General features: G+C 38.2%; 1 protein-coding gene across 1 annotated transcript in view; it reads left to right on the top strand.

Moving 5' to 3' along the window:
* LOC122813594 (vitellogenin-like) overlaps positions 1-25,619 on the top strand; it is a 264,282-nt gene that overhangs the window by 53,466 nt on the left and 185,197 nt on the right. Inside the window, exons 14-15 of the mRNA XM_044086005.1 lie at positions 1,755-1,882; positions 22,390-22,491. Of these exons, the coding sequence (XP_043941940.1) occupies positions 1,755-1,882; positions 22,390-22,491 (230 nt within the window). The remainder of the gene's footprint in view (positions 1-1,754; positions 1,883-22,389; positions 22,492-25,619) is intronic.

Genomic DNA, 25,619 nt, shown 5'->3' with positions numbered 1-25,619 from the left:
TAATTAGTGGGGGGTGTGGGTGGAGCAGCCCCCCACAAGAGCGGAATTCGATGAATGGCATTTCTGATGAAAGGCCGCTCATTGAAGTAGGTTTTCACTGATTTAATCCAGATAAGTGCACTTTTTGATTGGCATTTTTTTATCATAAACCACATTCACATGGGATAGGGGGTTAATGAATGGGCACTAATTCTCCCACTGCTATGAGAAAGCAGCAGCCATAAATATAATGAATTTTCTCTAATGCTAGTTTAGATTTATTCTGAGCCATAAGCCTCCAGAGAGAAATAATCTGTGAATTGATTTTATTTGTTCCGATACCTTATGCAAAGAAAGGCATCACAGTGTCTACTTTCTATCAGACCATTTTCAAAGTGTCCTTATTAGAAAAGGTAAGTCTTTAAGCCTCCACCTTGCTCCAGCAGCATATGTTGATTGTAAATTCCCTAATCAATGATCTACAGCTCATTTTGCTGTGGATGTGTAATAATTGCTTGTAAAACAGCAAAAGCACTATCCATGACAATCTATGCAACTTTGAAGAACTTGAACTGCCTGACCTTGAACTCTTGTATTACCTTCAAAGACAATAAACCTGACTTTTCAGTGAATTGGGAGTTCCTTGATGACAGGTTGACACACTGGGACCAGGTGCTGGAAGTGGCCTAGATCTCATGTTACAGTCTATGAAATATAATCGGAATCAAACACCTACTTCCACAAAAGGACCTTTCTAAGGTTTTGCATACTTTAATTTCCTCCTGGAATACTTAATTCTTTTTAGCTACAGATTCCTGACTCAGATCTTGACTACTTCTGTCTGGTACAGAATTGCCTATATTTATTACTAGCGGGTATATCTCATTGCCAGCATGCTACACTGGTATTGCAGAGTATGCAGTGACTACTGGTTTGGTATCAAATCAACAGCATGTTGTAAAGTGATATTTTACCCTATGCGATCAGTGTCCCCTTCTTGAAAAAAGTCCTTGCCTCATGCAGTCCAGCCAGACACATACAGTCTGCTTCTATGAGTTTGTTGGAGTTCTCTAAGGTATGGCTATATTCTTTTGATCTCCAGTCCTTCTCTTATTAGAATCTGTAAATGGACCCTACCACCCTAGTCCCTTAGAAACTTTTTTAAGGTGGTTGTCTTTTTTCTAAAAACATATTTTTTTAAACCTGACATACAATTATCCTTGACATGTGACTTATCACTAGTTGAGGATTCTGTTTTATTTGCTAAGTCATGAGGGGGATATTGAAAAGCATTGTTTTCAATGTTTCTACCTCTTCTCCCTGAGAAATTACTAGTCAAAACTTCAGTGGGGAAAAAACACAAGGTTGAAAAGTACAACACAATGAAAAAATATATATATTTTTTTAACAGGCAAGCCCACGTACACTGCAATGTAAGCCCTTTAACTGTACAATTGCCATAGAGAAAAGAAAATTATCACATGCAATGCTATCAATGCTCACATACAAATAGAACCATCACCAGTGGTAAATCTGTATGCAAAACAAGAACTGTCCATTTAAAATCAGCAAGTCTAAATTAATGAGTTGAATCCTAGTCTTCCTAGAACTCAACTAAACAATTTTGATGTACCATGGTTAAGGCTGTAAGCGTGTTAATAAATTTAAAGTTGAGCTTGAACTTAAGAAAAAAAAATTACATATTAGATCATAAGTGCCAAACAGAAGAAAACACAGTTTATTGAAAAACTATTCAATTTTTTTTATTTCTGTAGCTGAGTTACTGATGGGTATATCTGAAGATATGCATATGATCAAACATACGGCTAGTATTCTTCCAACAGTTCTGATGAACAAAGGTCGAATGTTCTTCAAGCATCTTGGAATAGACACTGATTTAGAGGTAAATAAATCATATAACAATGTTGTTTTGACTGAAATATCAAAAAGAATATAAATGTCTGTAGTCAATGGTCCTAACCTTTGAAATTAACTACACCATTCTCCAGTAATGGTGGACAGGCAATTCAAAAAAGTGATAGCTAAAAGTGACTATTTGAAATACACACACTTTTGATCTTCATATACTGCATGCTAATTATTATTTTGTATCAATACATTAGTGAGCTGCTGCTTGGTAATAAAGTATGGCATCCTTGAAAACCATATCATTTTTTCATATTATTATTCGGTCTTTTCTAATGCATTAAACTAATGTAATGGTGCACAGTTGCATTTGTTTTTTTATTTCATATACCAAAAGTAATGTTGTGCTCCTTTTATTATGGCTTGTGAAACACAGGAGAAATAATATCAGAGTTCTAAAATGTATAATAACATAGCATAGCATTTAAAATATTATACATTATATGTATACAACAGTGGCCAAAGGGCGAGAATCATAGAAATATAATGGATGGTGCAGGGGTGTTGTGAGGCCCATTGCCTCTGTCAGTGGACCTCAACTCCTATGGAAAACCAATTATTTCCCTATATTGCCCACTCTGAAGGGCATCATTGTGCTTAGAAAAACACCTCTGCATTTATATTATTTGTATTTGTTAATATCGTGCTCTTGTGTGTTGCACTGTATGTGTGTTTGTGTGTGGGGGGCATGTCTTCTTATATATATTTTTTGGTAGTTTTGATAAAAGTAATCCCTTATATGTGTTGCTATAGCAATGGGTTATAATAATGGTTAGGTCATTTCACTAAATGCTTATTTTTGGATGTGTTAATTTGTCAGCTTGATAAATCAGCTAGACACAAGCCTTGTCTTCAGCAGGAGGAATGGGAGTACTGTCTAATTACATGACTTGGTCAGAGTCACTTTTTTGATAAAATGGAAGATGATGGAACCAATTTCCTAGACAACAAGTAGCTAATTAGCTGCTGATAGCTTTAATCCTGTGTACTAACTGCAAGTATAATTTTATAATTAGGAGGTGCTGAAAGAAGAATGAGTGGGCGTCATATAAGGTGAGTCACTGGAGGCTGTATTGCAGTTTACAGTATATGATAGTGGGACAGGTTATTTGGTGAAGTTAAGAGTTTACAACAGAGGAATGTTTATGCTAATGGATTGGATGGGGAAGGAGACGATGAGGAATATGTGTTTTATTGTTATATTACTATACATTTATAACATATTGACTGATTTGCCTTTACTCATAGTTTATTTTTATTCTGATTGTTTCTGGGAAAAGAGAAAGATTGTTAGTACTTTTGTTTTGTTTTGATTTTTTAATTTATTTATTCATTTGTTCATTCATTTAGCTTACATTTTGTTATTTGGTATTTGTTCTTGTTTTATGTAATTAAATTATTCATACTGAACAAGTAAGGCACAAAGTCAAGGATACTAGTCACTTAACTAAAAAGTGTTCAGGGGTGCGCCTGAAGTAGGACACTTGTGTCCAGTGGACTTGCCTGGTTAACATAATCACCCATTCCTCCACTGACACAGAATTGTTTTAGCAAGAGCTAGTCCTTACTAAGAATCTTGTCACTTGGGTCAACAATTTCCTCAGCTTTGACAACCATAATGTAACAATAGTCAGAAAAATTCTACCTAACACAGCTGATTCCAAAAGTCTGTCACCTAGGTTTTTAAGAGAATGCCCTTTTCTGCATATATCTAGTCAGATAAATCATGCAAAGGTTCATGATGATGAAGACAGATAAGAAACCCTACAGTATACTCTGCCTCCAGTATTTGATATTCTGTGCCATCAAAGACCACGTCCTAATGACTTTCTTATACCTTTGCAGTACAAACAGCTTAAATACCCAAACAAAGGCTTTAAATCTCCAGCAACATATAAATAAAAGACACAGGTTGCCTCATCTTTGTAACAAATAGTCACTGTATGCTAAGCAGAGTAACACCCTTGCCTCCTTCAAGACTAAACTTGATGACTGGATGGATGTGTAAAAGTTCATCATTGGCCTGACAAATGTTGTCCTCCTGGAAGTGGAAGGGGATACATCTGGGTGGTGGCATTGGGCAAGGTAAAAATGGTTTTCTGACTGACTTGCCTTGTAGTTCTTATTATCTTCTGAATGAATTAAAAATGAATAAAAAATACAAATAACTGGGTTAATTGTTTATCTGGAAAGACTATTCTTACATCTTCATTTACTTTGAGCTACATGCAATTGCTGCCTATCCTGGTTAAAAAATGGATTTGACAGGGAAGGATGAGTGCATATGAGGTGGCTTGAATATCAGTAACACAGAGATTTACAAACATACGTACAGTTTTCCAGATGGTACAGCTTTGAAAAAGTTAATGAGAAAGATAGCCCAGTTTGCTGGCTGTCATCTTCAAGAACTTAATCATGCAAACATATCAAGTGTAACGCTCTCCTCATCATTTTTCTTATGTTAGTTTGGCAGATGCTATGCTTGTTCCATTTATGTATTTGGTTTTCTATGGTATTTTTTCCTGTATGCTGTGTTTTATTATTATTTTGATATGCATTTATACTTATCCAGTGCTTTGCTTTTCTATATTATATCTGTAAGTGTACCTCTCATCTTAGTCTTACTAGTTATATGTTTTCTTTCTTTTAAGCTCTGGAAAGTGATTTTCTATACTTTCATATATGTAAGTTACTGTTATATTATTTTAGTCTTTCTATTACTGTGAAATATGTTTAGTTTAAGACAGAATCCTAATTTTTTAGTTGCTTTATATCATTTTTTTAATTTCTAAAAAGATTTAACAGTGCAGTTGAGGTTGGAGGGTGTGATGATGTGAGGTAGTGCCAGCTATGCCAGAGAGTGTAGGGCAGTGCATGCGTAACATATGCCAGCATAAGAAACTGGAGTTTTGTAAAGAATTTTATGTCATATCAAACTGATTTGTACAGATGCTTGTGTTAAAATGTGTTTGTAAAGTTACTTGTGTTAAAATGTATAACAGTGGGTCCTGCTGGACAGAAAAGAAATATACATCTATGTCAGACTGTATTGTAACTGATGAAATGTATATATGTTAACAAAGGATGCTGGAATGGAAGGGGTTATGCTCAGCCCTGGTAACATAAGAAAAAAGCAAGATTTTATCTCACAGGCCTGAATGCAGCCAGAGACACAATGTCTGGGCTGGGATTCTGCTCTTATTTTCCTTAGTGGTGAACTAATTGTTACCCTGGGGTGCCAGAGAATGGCTGGTTAGTCTTCGCAGGAAGGATGAAAGAGTTGGAATTGTTTTACAGTCTCCAGATGCTGTAATAAGCCTTGACACATCTGTGCCAGATCCTGGCTCACGTTTCTAATGAGGGAATAGTATGGGAAACACAGAGTCAGATGAACAGATGTAATGTCATTCTGTAGCTAGCACTGAAATTGTATTTAGATACTAGTGGGAGATGTGGCAGATCACAATCATCACTCTGTTTTTGGAACTGACAAGACCACTCTAACTAGGGAACAGTGATTCTTCAGTCAGTTAGGAAAATATAGTGAGATTAGCTAAAAGTATTGTTTTTCTGTATCTGTCTGAGTCTTTCCATCTGTATTATTTTTTATATTTCCTCTTAATTGAAACTCTGGTGTTTATTGTATGGTCTATATTAAATCAGTGAACACTTAAAAAAGCAAATGCTGATTTATCGACATCATGTAAGAGAAAGCTTACAATCTTGAACACTCAGAACAGCAAATCACTGTTCCACAAAAAAAATAAATAAATAAAAATAAAAACTTCAAAACATTACCCCCCCTACTTAAATATATCAACTTCGAGATCGCACGAGATCGCACTACAGTGAGGAAAAACGGCAAAGTAACGGAGGTGGCCAAATGATTTCTTTCCCAGGGAAAGAAATTGCTTATATGCCATTTTGCTATTTTGCTATTTCATGCCTTCAAGTTCGATCAAGATGCATTCAAAGGATTGCGTCTTCAATCATATAATAGGAACCCTTATTGTAAATAGATATTCAGCATTTTCATGTTTTCTGTTTTATTATTTATGATTAAATATATTTATACCTTTCATTGTGGCTGGTCTTTTAGAAAAAATATTTTAACTTTTGAGAGTAATTGCATGTATTTGATGGCACTGTGGCTTTATGATCCTGAAAGTCTTGGTGATTGGTTACACTACCATTTGTATAATTATTAATTTTGCTGATAATAATTGGGTACCCTGGTAAGAGACTTAAAGCAGCTGTCTGGTAGCAGTCAATCGACCTTATAGTTTGGGTGGAGGTGGCATTGTGGGTAAATCTGTCCTAGCCTTTCCAAGGTGTGTGTGTGTGTGTGTGTGTGTGTGTGTGTGTGTGTGTGTGTGTGTGTGTGTGTGTGTGTGTGTGTGTGTGTGTGTGTGTGTGTGTGTGTGTGTGTGTGTGTGTGTGTGTGAAAATCAGTTGTCAGAGTGTGTGTGTGACAGCTTCTTGGACTAGGGACACAGAGAACTGTTTTCTGCAGAGAGAAAGGTGGAGTCTTATTTGGGACCTGGAGTGTAAGTCCAGCCCAAGGAATGGAGTATGCACCCTGTGTGCTCTTAAGCGAAATTGTGCTTGGTGCAGAGAGCTGCACCTGAAAATACTGTGTGCATCTATTTTTGTTCTAAGTGAACATTCTCCACTGGTATCAGTGGTGAGGACTGAGGCTCCTTGATTACTGGCCCAGAGAAGGACATCACACTTTTTTATGAGTATTTCTGTGTTTGATAATTTTCTTCAGCTAAGTGAATTTTCAAAATGGTGGCAGTCAGGCACGTGAAGATTCTATGTGGATGATTCAGTGATACTTTTTGTTTTTCTGAGTAACTATCTGGGGAAATTTATGCAAAAACAGTTACCCTGTTTTTGTTTTAGTGTGAAAATACCAGGTATGGGTTTTAGCAGTTACATAATTTTCTACCAAATGTGTTTCAGTTCTACATAATGGCTTCATGAAACTGTGTTGATAGCTGTATGTAATAGTTTGGTGACATTGTCTAATGATTGTAGAAAGCATTGAATTTCATGGGTAGCATTTTCTCAAGAGCAAATCATAAAAAACAGCAGTTTAGAATGTTGCATGTATATGTCAGTGATCTATCTTAGCATTCCTATCTAGCAGGCTATATGACAGACTAAACAGGTTATTAAGAAAAACAATTACATTACAGTATGGCACTTTTTAATTGCTGTGTTATGTTTAATACTGATAACAATATACCTGCAAGAAACCATTAAAATGTCATCATGTACATCTGTAAAGTTTCATGTGACTAAAAAGCTTTTAGGTCCTTTATTCAGCTTAGTAACACATTATTTAATACAGTCTGCCAATCAATCATCTGTCTGTTCCCCAATGTTGAGGAAAGCTGCAGTGAATCATCTAAGACAGACCACTAACCACTATGGAAATTTACTTATAATTCAGCAATTCATTCAAGGATGAACAAACATGTAGTGCATGGAGCACGATGATTACATTCCAATATTTGGAAAAAGACAAACAATTTAAGTGCCAGAGTGGCAGAATAAATTAAGTGCCCCCTACTTAAGTTGTTAAGGTTGTGTATAATCTATCTGTACTGATCAGCAAATGACAGTAGCAGAAAAGAGATATTTTTTCTGCCTGTTGTCTGTACCAATAATGTGCCTGTAACTTCCTCTAAAAACTTAGAAAGTTGTAGAATAATAGGATGTGTGTTCATATATATTTTCTGAAGGATATGAACTCTGCTTTTATTTAGTAATCCTCAGTGGTTTTATCCAGAACCCATAGATTTTATGAGGAACAGACCAAAAATATGAAGCAATAATCTGGATGTTCTGTGACAGTTGAGAGGCATAAAAGTTTAGTGTAAACATAATGGACTGTATTAGTCCTTTCTGACAGCATCCATTAAGTGTTTTACAGCTTTGAAAGCCTGCAAAATACATTTTTCCTTGTAACTAGTAATACATGGAGTAGATAAAGCTCCATGCACTACTAAGAATTATGATTGCATCACTGATCATAACCTTGAATTGTGTATTTTCAACAGGGTCGCCAAGGTTCACCTCTCGAGCTTCACTCTTGAGGTGAAATTATTGAAATTCATCTTAAACACGTAATAACCAGGTTATGATCAGCAACTCAATCATAATCCTGTATATGTATATCCAGATGAAGAGTCAGTAACAACTCCTGGAAGAGTATGTTGCCAAAGCGCTAGAGTTTTTATTAAAATACTTTGTATTTTGCGTGCATTCTGTTTTTCTCTGGTTCACTGGCTTTCTGCAACTTTGCTTTTCTGTGTGGTTTTTTGAAGAGTCAATAACAGTCTAGAATGTTTAAGCATAAAGCTGCAGCCAGTTCACAACCCTCATTCTGACTGTTTTGGAACCATTGCACTAGTTTTACTGTAAACACTGCATTACAGTCTTGACATACACATATATCCACGTGCCTATTAGTTTTTACTAGTGAGTGATTTGAAGCCCTTATTAAATCATATATATAGCATACCAGGTAAATTCATTATGGAGAAAGTGCTAATTGAACGAGATAAGTGTTAATTCACACAAGTTTGGAACAATTCTATTCTCTGCAAATCATGCTGTACCACAACTTGAAGCTCCTCAGAACATCAGGAAAATCTACTTTTTGTTATTTTTTAACAAACTATGTTACTTAAAGTATCAGATGAACAGATCTACAATGTAACTTGGGTTGCTCCTTTTCTTTTAATAAGACCACCACATTTACTATCTCCCATCCTGAATTTGGTTCATAAATGAGTATGGAAAATAACACTTATGAGTTGTCCTATTCATGACATCTTCAATTCTATCAGCATATAAGGGTGGTTGTTTTTTTTTGTTTGTTTTTTTTCTTTACAGATATATATCGCAGATAGATTTTGACAGCAGATTAGGACAGCATGGCACAGGCACTCCTAATATTTATTTATTGGCATTAGATTACCGGGAAAGTCCAATTGGTAGAAGCAAATTTTCAGCAGAGGCCTGGGGAGATAAACTCCAAATTATTATAAAATATTTTAAGAACAATAATTTTGCAAACTTCAAAAATAAAACAAAAGCATCTGCAACTTAAATAATTATAACAAATTAGACATAATATAAAAACATTGGTTAATAAATATTATAAGGTATATGACAATAATTTAATATTTAGAGAAATTATAAACAGTTTGTTGAGTAATTAAAAGTAAGTTCATCTAATACAAATAGGATTGCAACATGAAGTGAGGGAAAACAGGCTTATGGTATATTTAGAGAGAAAGTCAGGGGAATAGAGTTAGGAGTAAGGAAGTAAGTGAAGAAGGGAAAGTAAAGAGGTATAAGGAATGAAACGGTACTTGCTCAAATTTAGGTTTATAATTTATCCTAGTTTTGAGCAAGAACAGATCCATATTTAGCTAGGAAGTCTTTTACAGTAGTTTTGAAAGACAGGAGATAGGGTAAAGACCTGATGGATACAAATGAGGAGTTTCAGGCCTTAGCAACCTTGTACGAGGACAGACAATGCCCAGCAGATTTGCTAGGTTTGTAGACAGACAGGAGTTTTTGGCCATAGGTTTACAATGATTAACTAGCAACATAGTTGTGTTGAATGTTTTTTAGTACTGGACAGGCAGATGGATGCTGGATAATTTTATAGGTGATAATAAGTTGTGTATATGTTAGTTGATGTGGCAGTTCTAACTATTTTACGCTTTTCAGTGCTATACGGTGGTGGGTTCTGAAAGGGGTATTTGCTGCAAATTTAGCAACTTTGTTATAGTATTGTTCAAGTGTCAATTTATGTGAAGCCTAGAGGTTAGTTAGGATGGGAGTGCCATAAAGAAGAGTGGGACAATAAGTAGTGGCACATGTTGTTTTAGTTGTGATGGTCAGAAAGCTTTTGGCACTGTAAGGCATCCCAAAATTTTAATTAGATTTTCTTATGCCATTGTGTATATGCAGGTCAACTATAAGATTGTCATCCACTATCACCTCAATAGTTTGTTATGAGAAGTGACTTCAATGATCAAGAGAGAGGACATTAAAGTTTGTTTTTTCACGAGGGAGGGATTTGGGGGAAAAAGTAGCAGTTTGGGAGTTTTTAGGTTGAGCATGAGTTGTGAGTTATGTAGCCATGTTCCAATGGTTGTTAAAGCTTCTGAGTAATTTTTTTGAGATGTACCATGTTGTCAGATGTGAAAATGACAGTGGAATCATCTGTGTATTGTATTAAGATAGCCTGTTGTGTGGAAGTATAGAAGGTGCTGATGAAAATGTTAAAGAGGAAGGGACCAGGGATAGAGCTTTGTGGTACAATAGTGGTAACTGGCAGGTAAGGAAAGAGCATGGAGTGCCATTTTACTTACTGATACCTATTGGACGGGTAGCTTTTGAACCACAGCAGTTGTTAATATCCCTCTTCCAGCTTGAATCACAATTTTAAAACTATCTGCTTCTACACCTAGCCCCTGAAGCAGTCCTAGGACTGCTTCCCACAATCTCCATTTGGTTACTGTATGACTCAGAGCAGCCACTTAACTGGACATTGCCCCACATGTCCCCTAAAAAGGGGACCCAGTATACATTGGGCTTATCTGAATAAAAAAACAAAAAGTTATTTGTTTTCTGCTAGATACACTGCACACCATTCATAACCAGTAGCTTACTTTTTACTAATATTCCAGATAAAGGTCTTATGCTTGTTCCATGCTTTCTTGGACTTTGTTATAACTTTTGACCCTTTGGAAATTTCAAGAAGAATGTTTCCATCATCTGACGCCCTTTATATAAAAAAAAGAAAGTGCTTTCTCATATCTCAAGTAAGCCATTTACCTTATATTGTCACAATGTGCCCGCTTGTTTTCATGAACTGCTTTTTAAATGAAGTATCCATGCTGGTGATTTTCATGAGTCGCAAATGAATTTTCATTATATTCTCCTCTGCCTTATTTCTCCCAAGCTGTACATCTTAAGTGCTTTTAATCTTGCTTTATATGGCTTTTGGTGAAAACCATGTTCCATATTTAATGCCTTTCTTGAATATATCTGTTCAGTCTTCATCCTTAAAAATATGACAACTCCACAATATTCCAGTAAGAATCTGTCTTTAAAAAGGCATAATGACTTCCTGCTTTTTCATGCTGTTACCTTATACTGTGTGTTCCTATATCTCCCGTGAACTTCCTTTTTTCATATTGTTTTGCTCTTTTTATCTCACTGTTGTCCTTTCTTCCCCAGTCACTGGCCGAGGTCCACTTTTATTGCTGTTATTGCTTCCATTCTAACTGAACTCCTTCTCCAGGTCACTCCTCCCAAGATGCATAATTTCATTTTTGTCAGCACATGGTGTCAACTGCTGCTCTTTTTGCCACATTGCGTTTCTTTTTCACATGATGGTCCAAGTATTGTTTAAGACAACAAATACAAATCCTCCTTTGAATTATAAAAAAAGACAAGTTCAGTAATGGCTGTCATGTGTTAGTGTCATCTCAATAGATCTATGGGTCCTGAATGACAAATTTCATCTTACATTTTTAAAAAAATCCATTTACATCTATTTAATAAAAACAAAGCTGACATATTTATATATAAACATACATACGCACATATATATGGGTCTATGTCAGATGATCGACTTTTCATAAGCTCTAAAATCATATCAAAGAGACCATACGATCAAGTTTCTGAAAACTCGAACATCAAAAAACAAAAAAAAAATTTACCTTTTTTATGTTTTGGCAGGGGGCAAGCCACCCTGTGCCCCCCATACCCCCTGCAAATTATATATACCAACTCCGAGATTGCACTACTGAGGAAAAGGGTAAATTTCCTGATACTTGCTGTGAGCTCCATTCAAAAGCTTTGAGGTTTCAAGAACTCGATCATATGGTCTCGACCATATGGAGTTCGAATTTCTGAAAACTCAGTCAACTGATAGGGACCCATATGTATATATGTATATTAGATTTTTTCCTAATAATGTTTCATGGTCCTTATTTCAAGACCTGAATATTTTTTGTTTCATCAAAAATCTTTAAATCTGTAAACACTTGCTCCTCTGCTATAAACTGTCAGATTCAGACTCTCAGAATTCTGAAACTTGTATGTTAATCAAAAGCAACGCTTTGTAGCGCATAAGTATCTTTTTCTTCACACTATTAATGTACAAGGTAACACCAATCAACCACATGGTATAATAAAACTATTAGTCATTTAGCTCATCTTAAAATCTCTAGTATCAACAGCATCCTAAATAACCCAGATTTCACTTCACAATTGGTTATAAATGAACTTCTCTAAAGTAAGAATCAGATTTTACTAAATTGCTTAGAGGACCAGGAAGATCAGTTGAACATAAATAACCTCTTAATATACGTTTTACCAGAAGGCATATATGGAAGTAACATTGCTGCCTTCTAAGATGTGTGTTAGCCATACGTACTATATCTCCCAGAACTATTTATCTTATGCAGAGACTTTACCTGTCACTACAGCCAGAGCCCTTGACTATAGCATGAAGACACAGGCCCATGATTATCAAATGTATGCTTTTTTTGTGATAAAAAGTAATCTTTCATGTAATTTTGAATACAGTACCTATTAAATACAAATCAAAGGGTATAAAGGTCAAACACGCAAAAAGACAACCATTCAAGATGAGACAATGGCGTTTTGGTAAGTGGAAACTGAAGTGGAATATCCTGGGAGCTATAAATAATACAGAATCAGACACATATTATCTTCAGTATATTGTCCAAATGATGATCTAAATATAGCTAAAATCTGTTGTTAGAGCTTTACAGTTCTCAGAAGATGTTTTACCACACCTATAAAAGTATAACTTTATTTACTATTATATGTAATTTATTGCTGAAAGAATGGAGTAATGTCTTAGAAATCTTAAGCATGAATTCAATGCATATTGTTGGCAAATAAGTATAACACAAAAGGTTGGGGATTGGTATAATAGTTAAGGTGTTTACCTCACAGACCCAAGATACATAGTTTGATTCTCACTATTGAAAGGGGCTAGGCTTAAAATAGCCCACAATGGTGGGCTTATACTTGCATATGAAAAATAGCTGTGTAAAAATGTATTGTACTTAACATTACAGATGCATCATTCATAGGATTATTATTTTATTAAAACTATGTTCCTCCTGCTGTTTTGGCCATGAAGCTCATCATGTGGAAAAACCTATGCTCATTTTCATTTCTGGATGTATAGCAGTGTGCAAACACAGAATATAATCTGCAATGGGCATTGAATTCATATACTGTATAAACAAATCAATGGTAGTTCTTACTGTAATTTGTTTGTTTTTCTGTTATAAGGTGGGTGAACTATTTTTTAGAACATTTTCAATCGTGAACTATTCAGAATGGCTACAGTAATAACATGCAGATTTATATAATATTTTTTGCAAAGTAAGGTAGTGCAACATTTCAATCAAGATGGAATGCTGATAGACATATAATTGGTAGATTGAGCATTTGGGGTTCTTAATGCCTAACAAACAGTGTAGGTCAGTGACAAATTATTAGTTGTTTAGTTTCTGTAATGTCTATTATTCCACTGTTTCAGCCAATTCCATTCATGATGTCAGTACTAACTCTCAGTCCTTTAGTCTTCAACCAGTCTCTACTAATAAAACTTATTCTAATGCTAAAACTTTCTTCTACCTCTGTAGATAACCTTCCATATGAATATCTCAAACTCACTGCAGATTCCATTACCTACCCAGTAAACATCATTATCAATAAATCCATCCTTGAATCCCACATACAATTTCTAAAGAAGAAAAAAAAAGTTATGTACTCACCATAATGTTCCATGTTTGTTGTCCATTTCGCCATTCATTCTTACTTGGATGGGTTTGGAGCCGATCCTTGGCTACAACTTGGCTGAATACACAGCTGGAAGTCTCAAACTTGGCTCATGGTAGGTAGGTATCCCATGATGCAGTGGTGCAACTCTCCAGATCTTGTTTGCTGCCAACATACTAATGAGTAAAATATATATATATATATATATATATATATATATATATATATATATATACATATGTGTGTGTGTGTGTGTGTGTGTGTAAGACCCCATGTCAGGGAGAAACAAACTGAGTCAAGGAGCTCATATAAAGAGGAAGGATCACCACCAGATCCCCTAGGAGTCCTCAGATGGGGGAAGGAGGGAGGGGTCATAAGAATGAATGGCAAAATGGACAACAAACATGGAACGTTATGGTGAGTACATAACTTCTTTGTGTTATGTTGTCCTATCTCACCTTCATTCTTACTTGGATGGGACAGCATCCCTAGCACCTTTTTCCAAGGTGGATCACAAGAGTACACCTTTGAGCACAGTGGAACAAAAGGAGGCTCTGTCCCTGGAGACCAAGTCCACTTTGTAATGAGTGAAAAACATATGAGGATTGGCCAATGTAGCTGCAGCACAAATACTGTCCATAGACATTCTGGCCTGAAAAGCAGATGATGTAGCTAATGCTCTGGTTGAGTGGCCCCTAATTCTGAATGGTAGCTTTCTATTATTGGAGGTATAGATAAAAGTGATACAATTTGAGAGCCAATTTGAAAGGGTGACTTCAGAAACTGACATAGCCTTTTTTGCCTCAGTGAAGGAGATGAATAATTGGAAGCACTGAGCGGCCTTTTTGTCTGATTTGGTGAAGTTTCAGCCAGAAACTAGTAGTCCATTGGTCGTTTTGGGCCAATTCCTAGCTCCCTTCAGCCCCCTGCTATAAAACACGCTAAGCGCCGTAAGCGCGATTTAGCTGAGTTCACTGTTGCACACAAGAGCAGCGGCGGTTAAACAAGGTTAAACTATTTGGGCCATCTAAATTCCACTCTTCCAATTTTCCCTTAAAACTACCTTCCTCGAGCTGTACTGCTGATCTAACCAGCATATCCTATAACTGAAAAGTTCATCTCTACTTGATTCCCAAGTAGACTATTCTCTATCTGTAAAGCCTAGCACTTACTCCTACAGTACTTGCACCTTGATAAAGCACTCTTATTATAGATAGTACCCCACCAGCCTAAAACCCACTTCCCCGAGTCCTTTGAAAGTCTCTTTATCTACTACTTCTAGTATGTCGAGGGATCAGTTGCTAGTGTCCTCTCCAGCTCAACTGGTGAACCTGGGAATATTGAGGCAATGTTACAACTGCCTCATGTACACAGACAATCCTCTCCTTCTCCCACAAAACACAAATACATGCGAGAGATGCAACTATACGGCCAAACTGGAGGCTGAGCTCTCTCAACATAGGACTGGCAAGACCAGACAGGAGGAGAAGGTAACCACACACAATACATACCCAGTCACACATGGTACCATCACAACTTCAAATCATACACATACTCACACAAAGACATACTCGGAGGCTCTGATCAAAAATTTACCAAAACAGCAGAGGCCACCAAAGCAGACACCCAAACAACTACCACCTCACGACCCAACACATGCAACACATAGACCACACAGTCAGAGTGTCAAACAGTCACAGCCCTTAAGGCCAAACAAAATGCCAGACACACTTGTCATTGGTGATTCCATAGTCAGACACACTGACGTCCCGCTCACCAGACTGAGTAAAGAGAAGGTCACAGTAAGCTGCCTGTCAGGCGCTAGAATCCACCACATAACGCAAGCACTCAGGTCTCTCAACAGCAGGTACAAGTATGACTCAGTCATTGTCCACGCTGGTGTCAACGACCTGAGACGTACCTCCTTGGACTACATGAAAAGGGACATCGAGGAGCTCTCTGATTATGTAGCCCAGGCAGGTATGACCCTGACCTTGAGCAGTATCCTACCTTCACCTAGAATGATGCCACAATACAGTGATAAGATGATCAGCTTTAATAATTGGCTTAAATTCTGGTGTCATTCAAAGGGGATCAATGTCTGTCTGCCTGGGATGACATGCTGGACAAGCCACGCTGCTTCGCAAGGGACGGCTTGCACCTGTCACCCTGGGCTTCGGATATTGGCAAAGGCTCTTGCCACCCCATAGTGCCTTTTTAGGCAAGGCTCAAATTCTAAACCTACCACCCTAGAACACCAAAAGGAAAAAACTAAGGGTAATGCTGCTCAATGCCAGAAGTCTCAATCTCAAGATGCACGCACTCGAGGCCCTTCTCAATATGGAGAACATCGATGTCTGTGCTGTGACAGAAACCTGGTTCAAGGCTCCTGAGAGCACCCCAGCACTAACAGGTTTCACCTCATATCATGCGTTCCGGCCCCAAAATCCGGACAACACCAAGAAAGGAGGGTGTCCATATTCATAAAGGACACCCACACCTCAAGGTTGGTGGCAACGCATGATGCATCGGAGACCATCCAGGTGCAATTAACCATAGGCAAGACTGCTCTGCAATTTGTAGCATGTTACAGGCCACCCTCTCAAACTCAGGAACCTCACATGGCCTTCCTGAAAACATTGGAGGGATAAATGTATCTCCAAACACCATCATACTAGGTGACTTTAACTACCCTAATATAGACTGGGAACACTACTCAAGCCCGAACACTCTAACCCAAAGATTCCTGGAGTTCATAAACTCAAATGCCATGGAACAACTAGTCACCATCCCCACAAGAGGAGAAAACATACTTGATCTCATCATCACGAACATGGGATCAAAATGTTCAACACCGAAGTATACCCCTCACTGGTGAGATCAGATCATAAACTAATCTCGCTGGAGGTCCTCATCCCGCCCCACCTGAAACAAAAAGACCACAGTGAAAAACTTCTCAAAAGCCGATTTCACACTTCTAAAAACTAGTGTGGTCTCCTTTAAGGCCCCTGAGCCAGTGGTAAACATTACTCAAACCGCTGAATCACTTACAAATGCCTTCTACCAGCACCTACAGGACTGCATGGATCAGGCAATCCCAAACAAAACTAAGACTCTCTGTACCAAAGGCAAGCGTCCAGTCTGGTGGACCCCAGCCATAAACAAGCTCTACAACAAAAGGAGGAAGCTACTACAAGATAGAGCAAAATCCTTGAAAGGTAAGACACCTTTGATCATTATAAGTAAAAACTAAGAGCTCTCATAAAATCATCCAAGGCAAATTTTGAGAGAAAAATCGCCAAGGACTCTAAAGAGAATCATAAGGCCTTCTTTAGCTATGTTAGAAACCTAGGAGGAAACTCCCAGATATGCTCAGAATTAGTTCAAAATGATGTGAAAATTACTGAACCTACACACATTGCCAACATACTGGCTGACAGGTTCAGTGCAAACTTCTCCCCTCCCCAAAAGGAGAGATATCTATTCCAGAGGATTGTAGCCCCCAAACATCTCCAACGCCCAGGTGAGAACTGCCCTCACTAAGGCAAAACAGAGCAACCATGGGACGGATGGTGTCCCCGGCTGTGTGCTTCATGAACTCAATGAGGGATTAAACCCACAGTTAGGACAGCTGTTTAATCTTAGCCTCACCTCAGGATACGTACCCAAGGAGTGGCGCGGCGACTGTGGTCCCACTTCATAAGGGCGGTGCCTCCACAGACCCTGGAAATTACCGCCCATTAGCTTGACAAGCCTTATCTGCAAAGCCATGGAGAGGATCATAATGGAACTCATAAATAAAGACATAGGGAACTTGCAGACTTTGGATCCAACTCAGTTTGGCTTTGTCAAAGGCAGATCCTGCCTCTTAAACTTGGTTGACTTTTTCGAGACAGTCACCAAGGCCATTGATGAGGGAAAGGCAGTCCATACAGCCTACCTCGACCTGGCAAAGGCCTTCACACAATACCCCACTCAGGTAGCATCGAAAAACTCATCAGCTTGAATGTAAACCCATACATCACAAGATGGGTTGCAAACTGGCTAAGTGACAGAACCCACAGGGTCAGAGTTGCTGGAGCCATGTCAGACTCAAAGCCTGTCACAAGTGGTGTCCCACAGGGCTCAGTCCTGGGTCCACTCTTGTTCGGCATCTACTTTTCTGAAGTACAAGCAAACACAGGAGGGTTATGGCTGACAAAGTTTGCAGATGACTGCAAACTGGGCCATAGTCGAAAACACATCTGACACAGATATCCTCCAGAAGGGCCTCACAGAAATGGATAACTGGTGCCAGAGCCATGGCCTGAAGTTAAACGCCAAAAATGCATAGTCATACCCTTTGGGAAAAACAAGGCTACCCCTAGCTACCATATAGGTGGCAATCCACTGAGCACAGAAAAAGTCATCAGAGATCTGGGGACCCAGGTTGACAGTAGCCTTTCGCTTGACACTCATGTTGCTAAAGTAGTTAGGAAAACCTTCTATATCACCCACCTGATCATGAAGGGATTCACATCTAGATCAAGGGAGGTCATCGTCCCCTGTACTCATCACTTATTAGACCTATGATTGAGTACAATGCCCGTTCGAATGTATCTGACCAGACACCTGCTGCAGCTTGAAAGGCCCCAAAAGTTCCTCACCAAAAGGATAAAGGGTCTCAAAAATATGTCTTATGCTGCCCGACTGAAAGAACTCCAGCTCTATTCAGTCTCATACCGCTTGCTCAGAGGTGACCTGTGCCTGACATATAAGGCCATGTCAAACCCAGATTTGATGAATATGCTTCACCTCAAAAATCTAGATCCCTCAGAACCACAAGGGCGGAGACTTAAACCTTGACACGGTTATAAATAGAACGTGCTGGAGGGACAGATTCATCACCCAGAGACTCCCTATGCTGTGGAACAAAATCCCGGTACATGTGAGGCAGAGCACCTCTCTGGTCTTGTTCAAGAGGAATCTTGACCAATGGATGGGAGATTGCAGATATACCCCAGGGATTACTTCAGCGTCACTGCTTGACAGAGGCACAGCAAAATGATAGGCATAGTTTTTATTCAAACTAAAGGGGTGGCGAAAGCCACATAACTATGGGCTAGGCTTATAAATGCCCTTGGGCAGATAGCCTAGTATGAACCTATGAACCTATGAACCTATCAGATTTCCTGAAATATTTAGTTCTTTGCAAACAGAATCTGAGCTGTCTATGCACGTCCAACTGATGGAGTTTATACTCTGCTTTCTTGCTATGGTTATTAAAAAACACTGGGGGCTCAATGGATTGATTTATATTGGATTGAGAGTAAACCTTAGGTATAAAGGATAGATTAGTTCATAATGATACCCTATCCTTATGAAAGATCAGATATGGAGGTCTGATTGACAGTGCTTGCAACTCTGAGACTCTTCTGGCAGATGTTATGGCTACTAGAAGAATGGTCTTCCAGGAAAGAAATTTGAGGTCGGAAGATGAAGAAAGCACGAATGGTGGCAATGTAAGTTGACAAAATTTAAATTCCAAGGAGGAAGTGGTTCCTTAAAAGGAGGTCTCAATAAGAAAGCACCTTTTAAAAATGCTTTACACAACCTGTGTGACATTTAAGCTAGTAAAATGTAAAAAGACAAAAAACTTAGCCATGGTCAAGAAGAGCACATCCAACCTTGTAAAGCGGCAAACGAGATCTAGAGAGTTGCACCACTGCATCATGGAATACCTACCTGCCGCGAGCCAAGTTTGAGGCTTCCGGCTGTGTAGTTGGCTGAGTCAGAGCCGAGGATTTGCTCTGAACACATCCAAGTAAGAATGAAGGTGAGATAGGACAACATAACATCATATATTATCCCTATACATAAAGGTGGAAGCTCTGAAGACATGTCTAACATCTGTCCTATTGCAATACTTTCTCCTTTCTCAAAGCTCCTAAAAAAATGGATACACAAACAACTGGCTGACCATCTCCTTCAGAACCAACTAATATCCCCAACTCAGGATGGCTTTGATCCATCAGAGTGCCCCATAACTCCTTTAATGTCCTTCATGGACACTGTAAAGAGTGCTAGGGACTCAGGCTAATTGATCTCAGCACTATGTCTTTATCTTTCCAAAGCTTTCCATACTGACTCTAATGTCTTACATCAGCTCTCCCTATTAGGACTATCATCTCCCACACTCCTCTGGTTATCTAATTATTTTTCAGACAACAATCAGTGAAATGGCAGGTTGCTCATTCTCCAGATCTAGCTAATACAACTGGTGCCCTCACTGGCCTACTCTTGGCCTCCTCCTCTTTAATATCTTTATGGACAATCTGCCTACCTCTTCTTCACAAGGCTCCCCTATTTAATATGCTGATTATTCCTCTATTATCTGTTCATCCTGCAGTCTGACTCACCTGCAACAAATAACACAAGAAACATTTACCTCCATTAATAATTGGTTTTCTAATGCCAAACTTCTCATTAACCCAAAAAATAAAGATAATTGACTTCTTTTCACTCCAAAGACCTATGCCCATAATAAATAAATAAATAAATTAATTAATTCAAAATCTAGTCGATCAACAACAAACAAATACACTTAGTCCTCATACCAAACTATTAGGCGTGAGTATACATGATAACCTAAAATCTGATCACCACATACAAAACAATATAAAAATGCTAAAAACTTAGTATGCTCTAGAGCCATAAACAATTTTTAACTACATCTACTAAAATCACCATGGACAACACCACCTATTACCCTCACTCTAACATGGAGCCCCTATCCTAACCAATTTATACTACTGCCTAAAAAAATAAACTCAAATCTTGCTACAACAAAACTGACAGATTGGCAATTAATGCCATTCATCACAGATATCACTGTAGTGCTCTATAATCACTTGCATGGCTTGAACTTCCCCAACAACTAATCTATATACAACTCACTATAGTCCATAACCTGATTTTCAAACCAGCAGCATGCTCTGCCCTTAGTGCAATGCTTTACAACTCTCTTCCCAACAGACCTCTGAGACCAAACAACTCCTACCCATTAACAAAACCTAATAAACGTCTGGAAAAAATCTCTACCCATAGTCATTAGCTAAAAATTGGAACACCCTACCACAAGTCATCAGGGCCATGTCTCATTATATTGCCTTTTAACAATCATTAAAGGAATTCTTAACCACTTCCTGGCTCTGCTCTTGTACCAACCCTGGAGGTACCTTACAATACCGGAAACTTCCCATCCTGTACAACTTCAGACATTTCTTTCTTCTTTATATAGTCTATCATCTGTTTCCTTCTTGCCCACTCCATTCCCCCTTTCCCCTAGATAGTTTCTCTAGGATTTATACCCTCTATAGCAGCACCCCATCCAACCCTGACTTACTCCTACCTCATATAACCTCACTACAATCCCCTACTCTTCCTTACCAACTTATCACTTTACTAAGAACTTTGTCTTGCACTGCATTCACCAACACTGGCTTCTCACATGACCCAACATCTCTTACCGTCTCACCTTATCTCTTCCTCTGGATCTTCCTATAAACTGTTATTACTTGATTAATGCAATACATGGTAATACTACATGATAAGTCTGTCTAAACTATATTACACTGCCATAATCCATAAATTGTAATACACACTGCCTACTACTGAGCTACGGAATGCATATGTAAGCTGATTATAATTGTTTTGTAATCACATTATTGTGACTTTAGTTGCTTTGTAACCAATTTATTATCAAATTTTCCACTATGTAAATGTAAGATGACATTACATTTTTGTGTACTGGAGCCTTTGTCCCTGGGCCTTTGCTGAAAATGGGTACCTGTCGCCCATTCAGACTTTCCCACCAAACAGAAGTCAATAAATAAATAAATACATAAATATTATAAGGTGATGATAACTGGACATTTCACCAAGGGCCAGATATCAGACAAGTGGCTGAACAAAACTATTTTTCAGCTTTGTCTTTTAAAAAGAAAAAAAAAATGAGTTCCACACGCTCACAATGACTGCAGTCTCCTGCAACAGAGGTATGAGGGACTATGTCCACAACAAAAATATATTTCTTGTGTATAATACAAGTGCCATTGTTCACATTTTTTGTAATTTACAAAAAGCAGATAATGAGGTAAGTTGGAAAAATGCAGTTTTTTATATAACGTGTCTAGCTCTTTTTTTTTGGACATATGACTTGAAATATTAGAGATACAGCACTGTACAATCTTCTTTTGAATTGGAAAAATTTTATCTAAAAAAATGATTTCTTGCCCTACAACATACAATTTACTTCTGAACAACTGGCACTGACATGATTTTCTTGAAATCTTTGACACCATCAGCTATTCAATAATAATACCTACTTGTTAACCAGGTTCTCCCAGTGGGCACATAGTCTCTTTTCAGGGGCAACCTGGGAGCAATGTCAAGGTCACACAGCTGGTAAAGGAGGGGGTGAGAGAATCAAACCCTGTACCAGAAGAACTATAGCTTACAACCTTATGCCTCTGCATGCACTGCCAGAAATACTCACTGCAAGACATGCTCACTAATAATCTTCTTTTATCTGTTGTTCTCAGGACCCATGATACATAATAACTATGATGTTATTCTTTTTGATAGTTTACTGTCCGAACAGAAGGCCTACAGGAATTGTTCTTCCGGCATTACTCTGCATCTCCACAGTCACTGATATCTAACAAGATAAAGCAAGTCATGAAAACAGTGAGTTTTGGTTGTACTTTTTAATTAATATATATGAACCAGAAAATGTACAAAATATTGCTTTGCAAAAACCAGCCCAAACAAGTGTCCTGATTAAAGAACTTTTATGGAAGAACTTTAGAGCGGTTAGGAATTTTAATTTTTCAAATTAACGTTTATGATACAAACCACTGCCACTACACTCCTATAACATAAATGCTCACAAACTACCTGGCTTCAGTACTTGCAGATCTGTCAAAAGCATTTTAATACTAAGAAAGCTAATTCACAGTCTGTTTTGTTGATTCTGGTTTGAGGGATCCAGGGCTGCCTCAGTGGAATGACTTTTTATCATGATCACTATATTTTTAATAGCTGTATGTCTGAAATCAGTAATAAATCTTAGTTGTCATGAACCTCATACAAGCGGACACCATAAAACAAGCTGGTTCATTCTGTACACACACAAAGGCACTTACACTTATTGGTTTGTCAGATGGATCTGAAGACACCATTTGGCGACATTGTTTTAAAATGTATAAATGTTGGGAAATCCTTGGTAAGTCGAGCATGACGTTGTTCAGTTAAATTAGTAACACGTGGTTCTATTTAAACAGGGGAAAAGGAATCATTCTGCTTGAACAGGCTTAGTTCTTGTTAGATTTATCTTGAATATGATTAACTAACATTACTGTATAACACAATACTGTAAGTAGTTGGGGGCGGATTAGCAAGCATGGATACACCCCACTATATTGGTTGGCATTTGGTCATTTTCAAATTAGGTTTATTCTATCTCCACCCCCATTGACAGACAATTGATCATATTCAGATTAGGTGTATTTTACTTCCTCCAATTAAAACACACCCCCACACCTTGCTATTCTGACCCCTTCCCGCACAAAGCCCTGGTAACCTAGGCAGACCTTTCTGTAAAACCATTAAGATTTAACTTCAAGAACACTCATCTGTCTGTGAAGATTAAATAAAATAACACAGGTTTTCTAAAAACTGTACTAGCTGCCTTATTTCTCTGGAGAGAAAGGGTAGATTTACTGGGGTAGTACACTCATCTCAATGAACCATTTGCAGGCATATCCTATGTAATTAGTATCATATAAGAAATGAAAAAAACATATTTATAGACACAAGGATATGCTAAAACATATATATATATATATATATATATATATATATATATATATATATATATATATATATATATATATATATATATACACACACACACACGTACACACACACACACACACACACACACACACACACACACACACACACACACACACACACACACACACACACACACACACATATAATATAGAGAGAGAGAGATTTCCAGATGCAAGAATATGCTACAGCATTTAGTTCAAGAAGCAGTTTACAATATCAAAGCATAGATGGAAAAATGGAATTATGTTTAGCAGAAGCTTTATGGATAAGATGTAGCCATAATGACTGAGACGGCTTATGCTGCAGGGATGGCCGCATATCATTATATAGATTGTGTGAAGACATTAGCACAAGCAAGTAAGAAAAGTTGCAGGAAAGGGTACGAAGGGGAAATACAGACAAAAGGTAAGAGAGGCATGCAAAGGGAAGAGGAGTATAAAGGAGAAGTTTGATAGAGATGTAAGAGAAGAGGGAAGTAGAATAAATTGAATGAGAGGCAGTAAGTAAGGAAGGAGAAGACAAGATGACTGCACTGCACTACCAGGCTATAACTCATACCACATGTTCCACATGTAACCTGGACAAGAACACCAAAGGCGGAGGTGTGTCTGTATTCACTAAGGATATCCACACCTCAAGGCAAGTTGCTCAGCATAATGCATCCGAAGTTATCCAAGTGCAACTAACTCTGGGCAAAACTGCAATCCAAATTGTAGATTGCTACAGATCCCCCACCATGCCCCAGGATTCCCACTCCGCTTTTCTTGATATACTGGAAAATATTAGGGTTCAACCAAACACCCTAATAATGGGCGATTTCAACTACCCCACCATTAACTGGGAAAACTACTCATGTGTCAACTCCTTCACTCAATGTTTTCTGGAATTCATAAACTCCAATGCCCTGGATCAACTTATCCACACCCCCACCAGGGGCAACAATATCCTAGACCTAGTCATTTCCAACATGAGTGACCAGTGTTCCAACCCTGAAGTCAATGCCTCATTGGTCCGATCCGACCATAAGCTAATCACCCTAGATATCCATATCCTGTCCCCACCCCCCATTAAGGAAACCACAGTAAAAAAATTTTCCAAAGCCAACTTCATGCTTCTTAAGACAGAAGTGGTGAACTTCATGACACCCATGCAGATGGACAATACAGTTACAACTACTGAATCCTACACAATTGCACATTATAAGCACTTACACAAGTGCATGGATCATGCTATTCTAAACAGAACCAAGACGCTATCCTCCAAAAAAAGGAAGCCAATCTGGTGGTCCCCTGCCATAAACAAACTTTACAACAGAAGGAAGAAACTGTTGCAAAAGAGAGTAAAATCACATGAGTGGAGGAGCTCCCTGGTCAGCCTCAGTAAGACGCTGCGATCCCTGATAACATCCTCCAAAGCTAGTTATGAAAATAAAATCACCACTGATTCTAAAGATAACCACAAAGCATTCTATAGCTATGTCAAGAATCTCAATGGCAACACTCAGATCTGCTCTGAGTTACATCACAATGGCACTAAATATACAGACCCATCTGATATTGCCAACATCCTGGCAGATAGGTTCAGTGCTAACTTTACCCCCCTCTCACCCCCTAAAGGGCCCATCTCTATACCGGACGAATGCAAAGTTCCTGTAATCACGGCTGCACAGGTAAAATACACACTCTCCAATGCCAAGAACACAGCATCCATGGGACCAGACAACATCCCAGGCTGCGTTCTAAGTGAACTACAGAACAAACTGAAACCCCACCTATGTATCATGTTCAATCATAGCCTCACCTCAGTCTTTGTGCCCACTGAATGGCACACAGCGGCGGTTATCCCACTCCACAAGGGGGGAGCCAACACGGACCATGGGAACTACCATCCCATTAGCCTGACAAGCCTGGTCTGCAAGGCCATGGAATGTATCATCATGAAACTTATAAACAAAGACA

The sequence above is a fragment of the Protopterus annectens genome, chromosome 10.part0 (assembly GCF_019279795.1).
Source record: "Protopterus annectens isolate FY-2018-M chromosome 10.part0, PAN1.0, whole genome shotgun sequence".
Taxonomy (NCBI): Eukaryota; Metazoa; Chordata; order Ceratodontiformes; family Protopteridae; genus Protopterus; species Protopterus annectens.
This window is presented reverse-complemented; position numbering and strand designations above follow the sequence as displayed.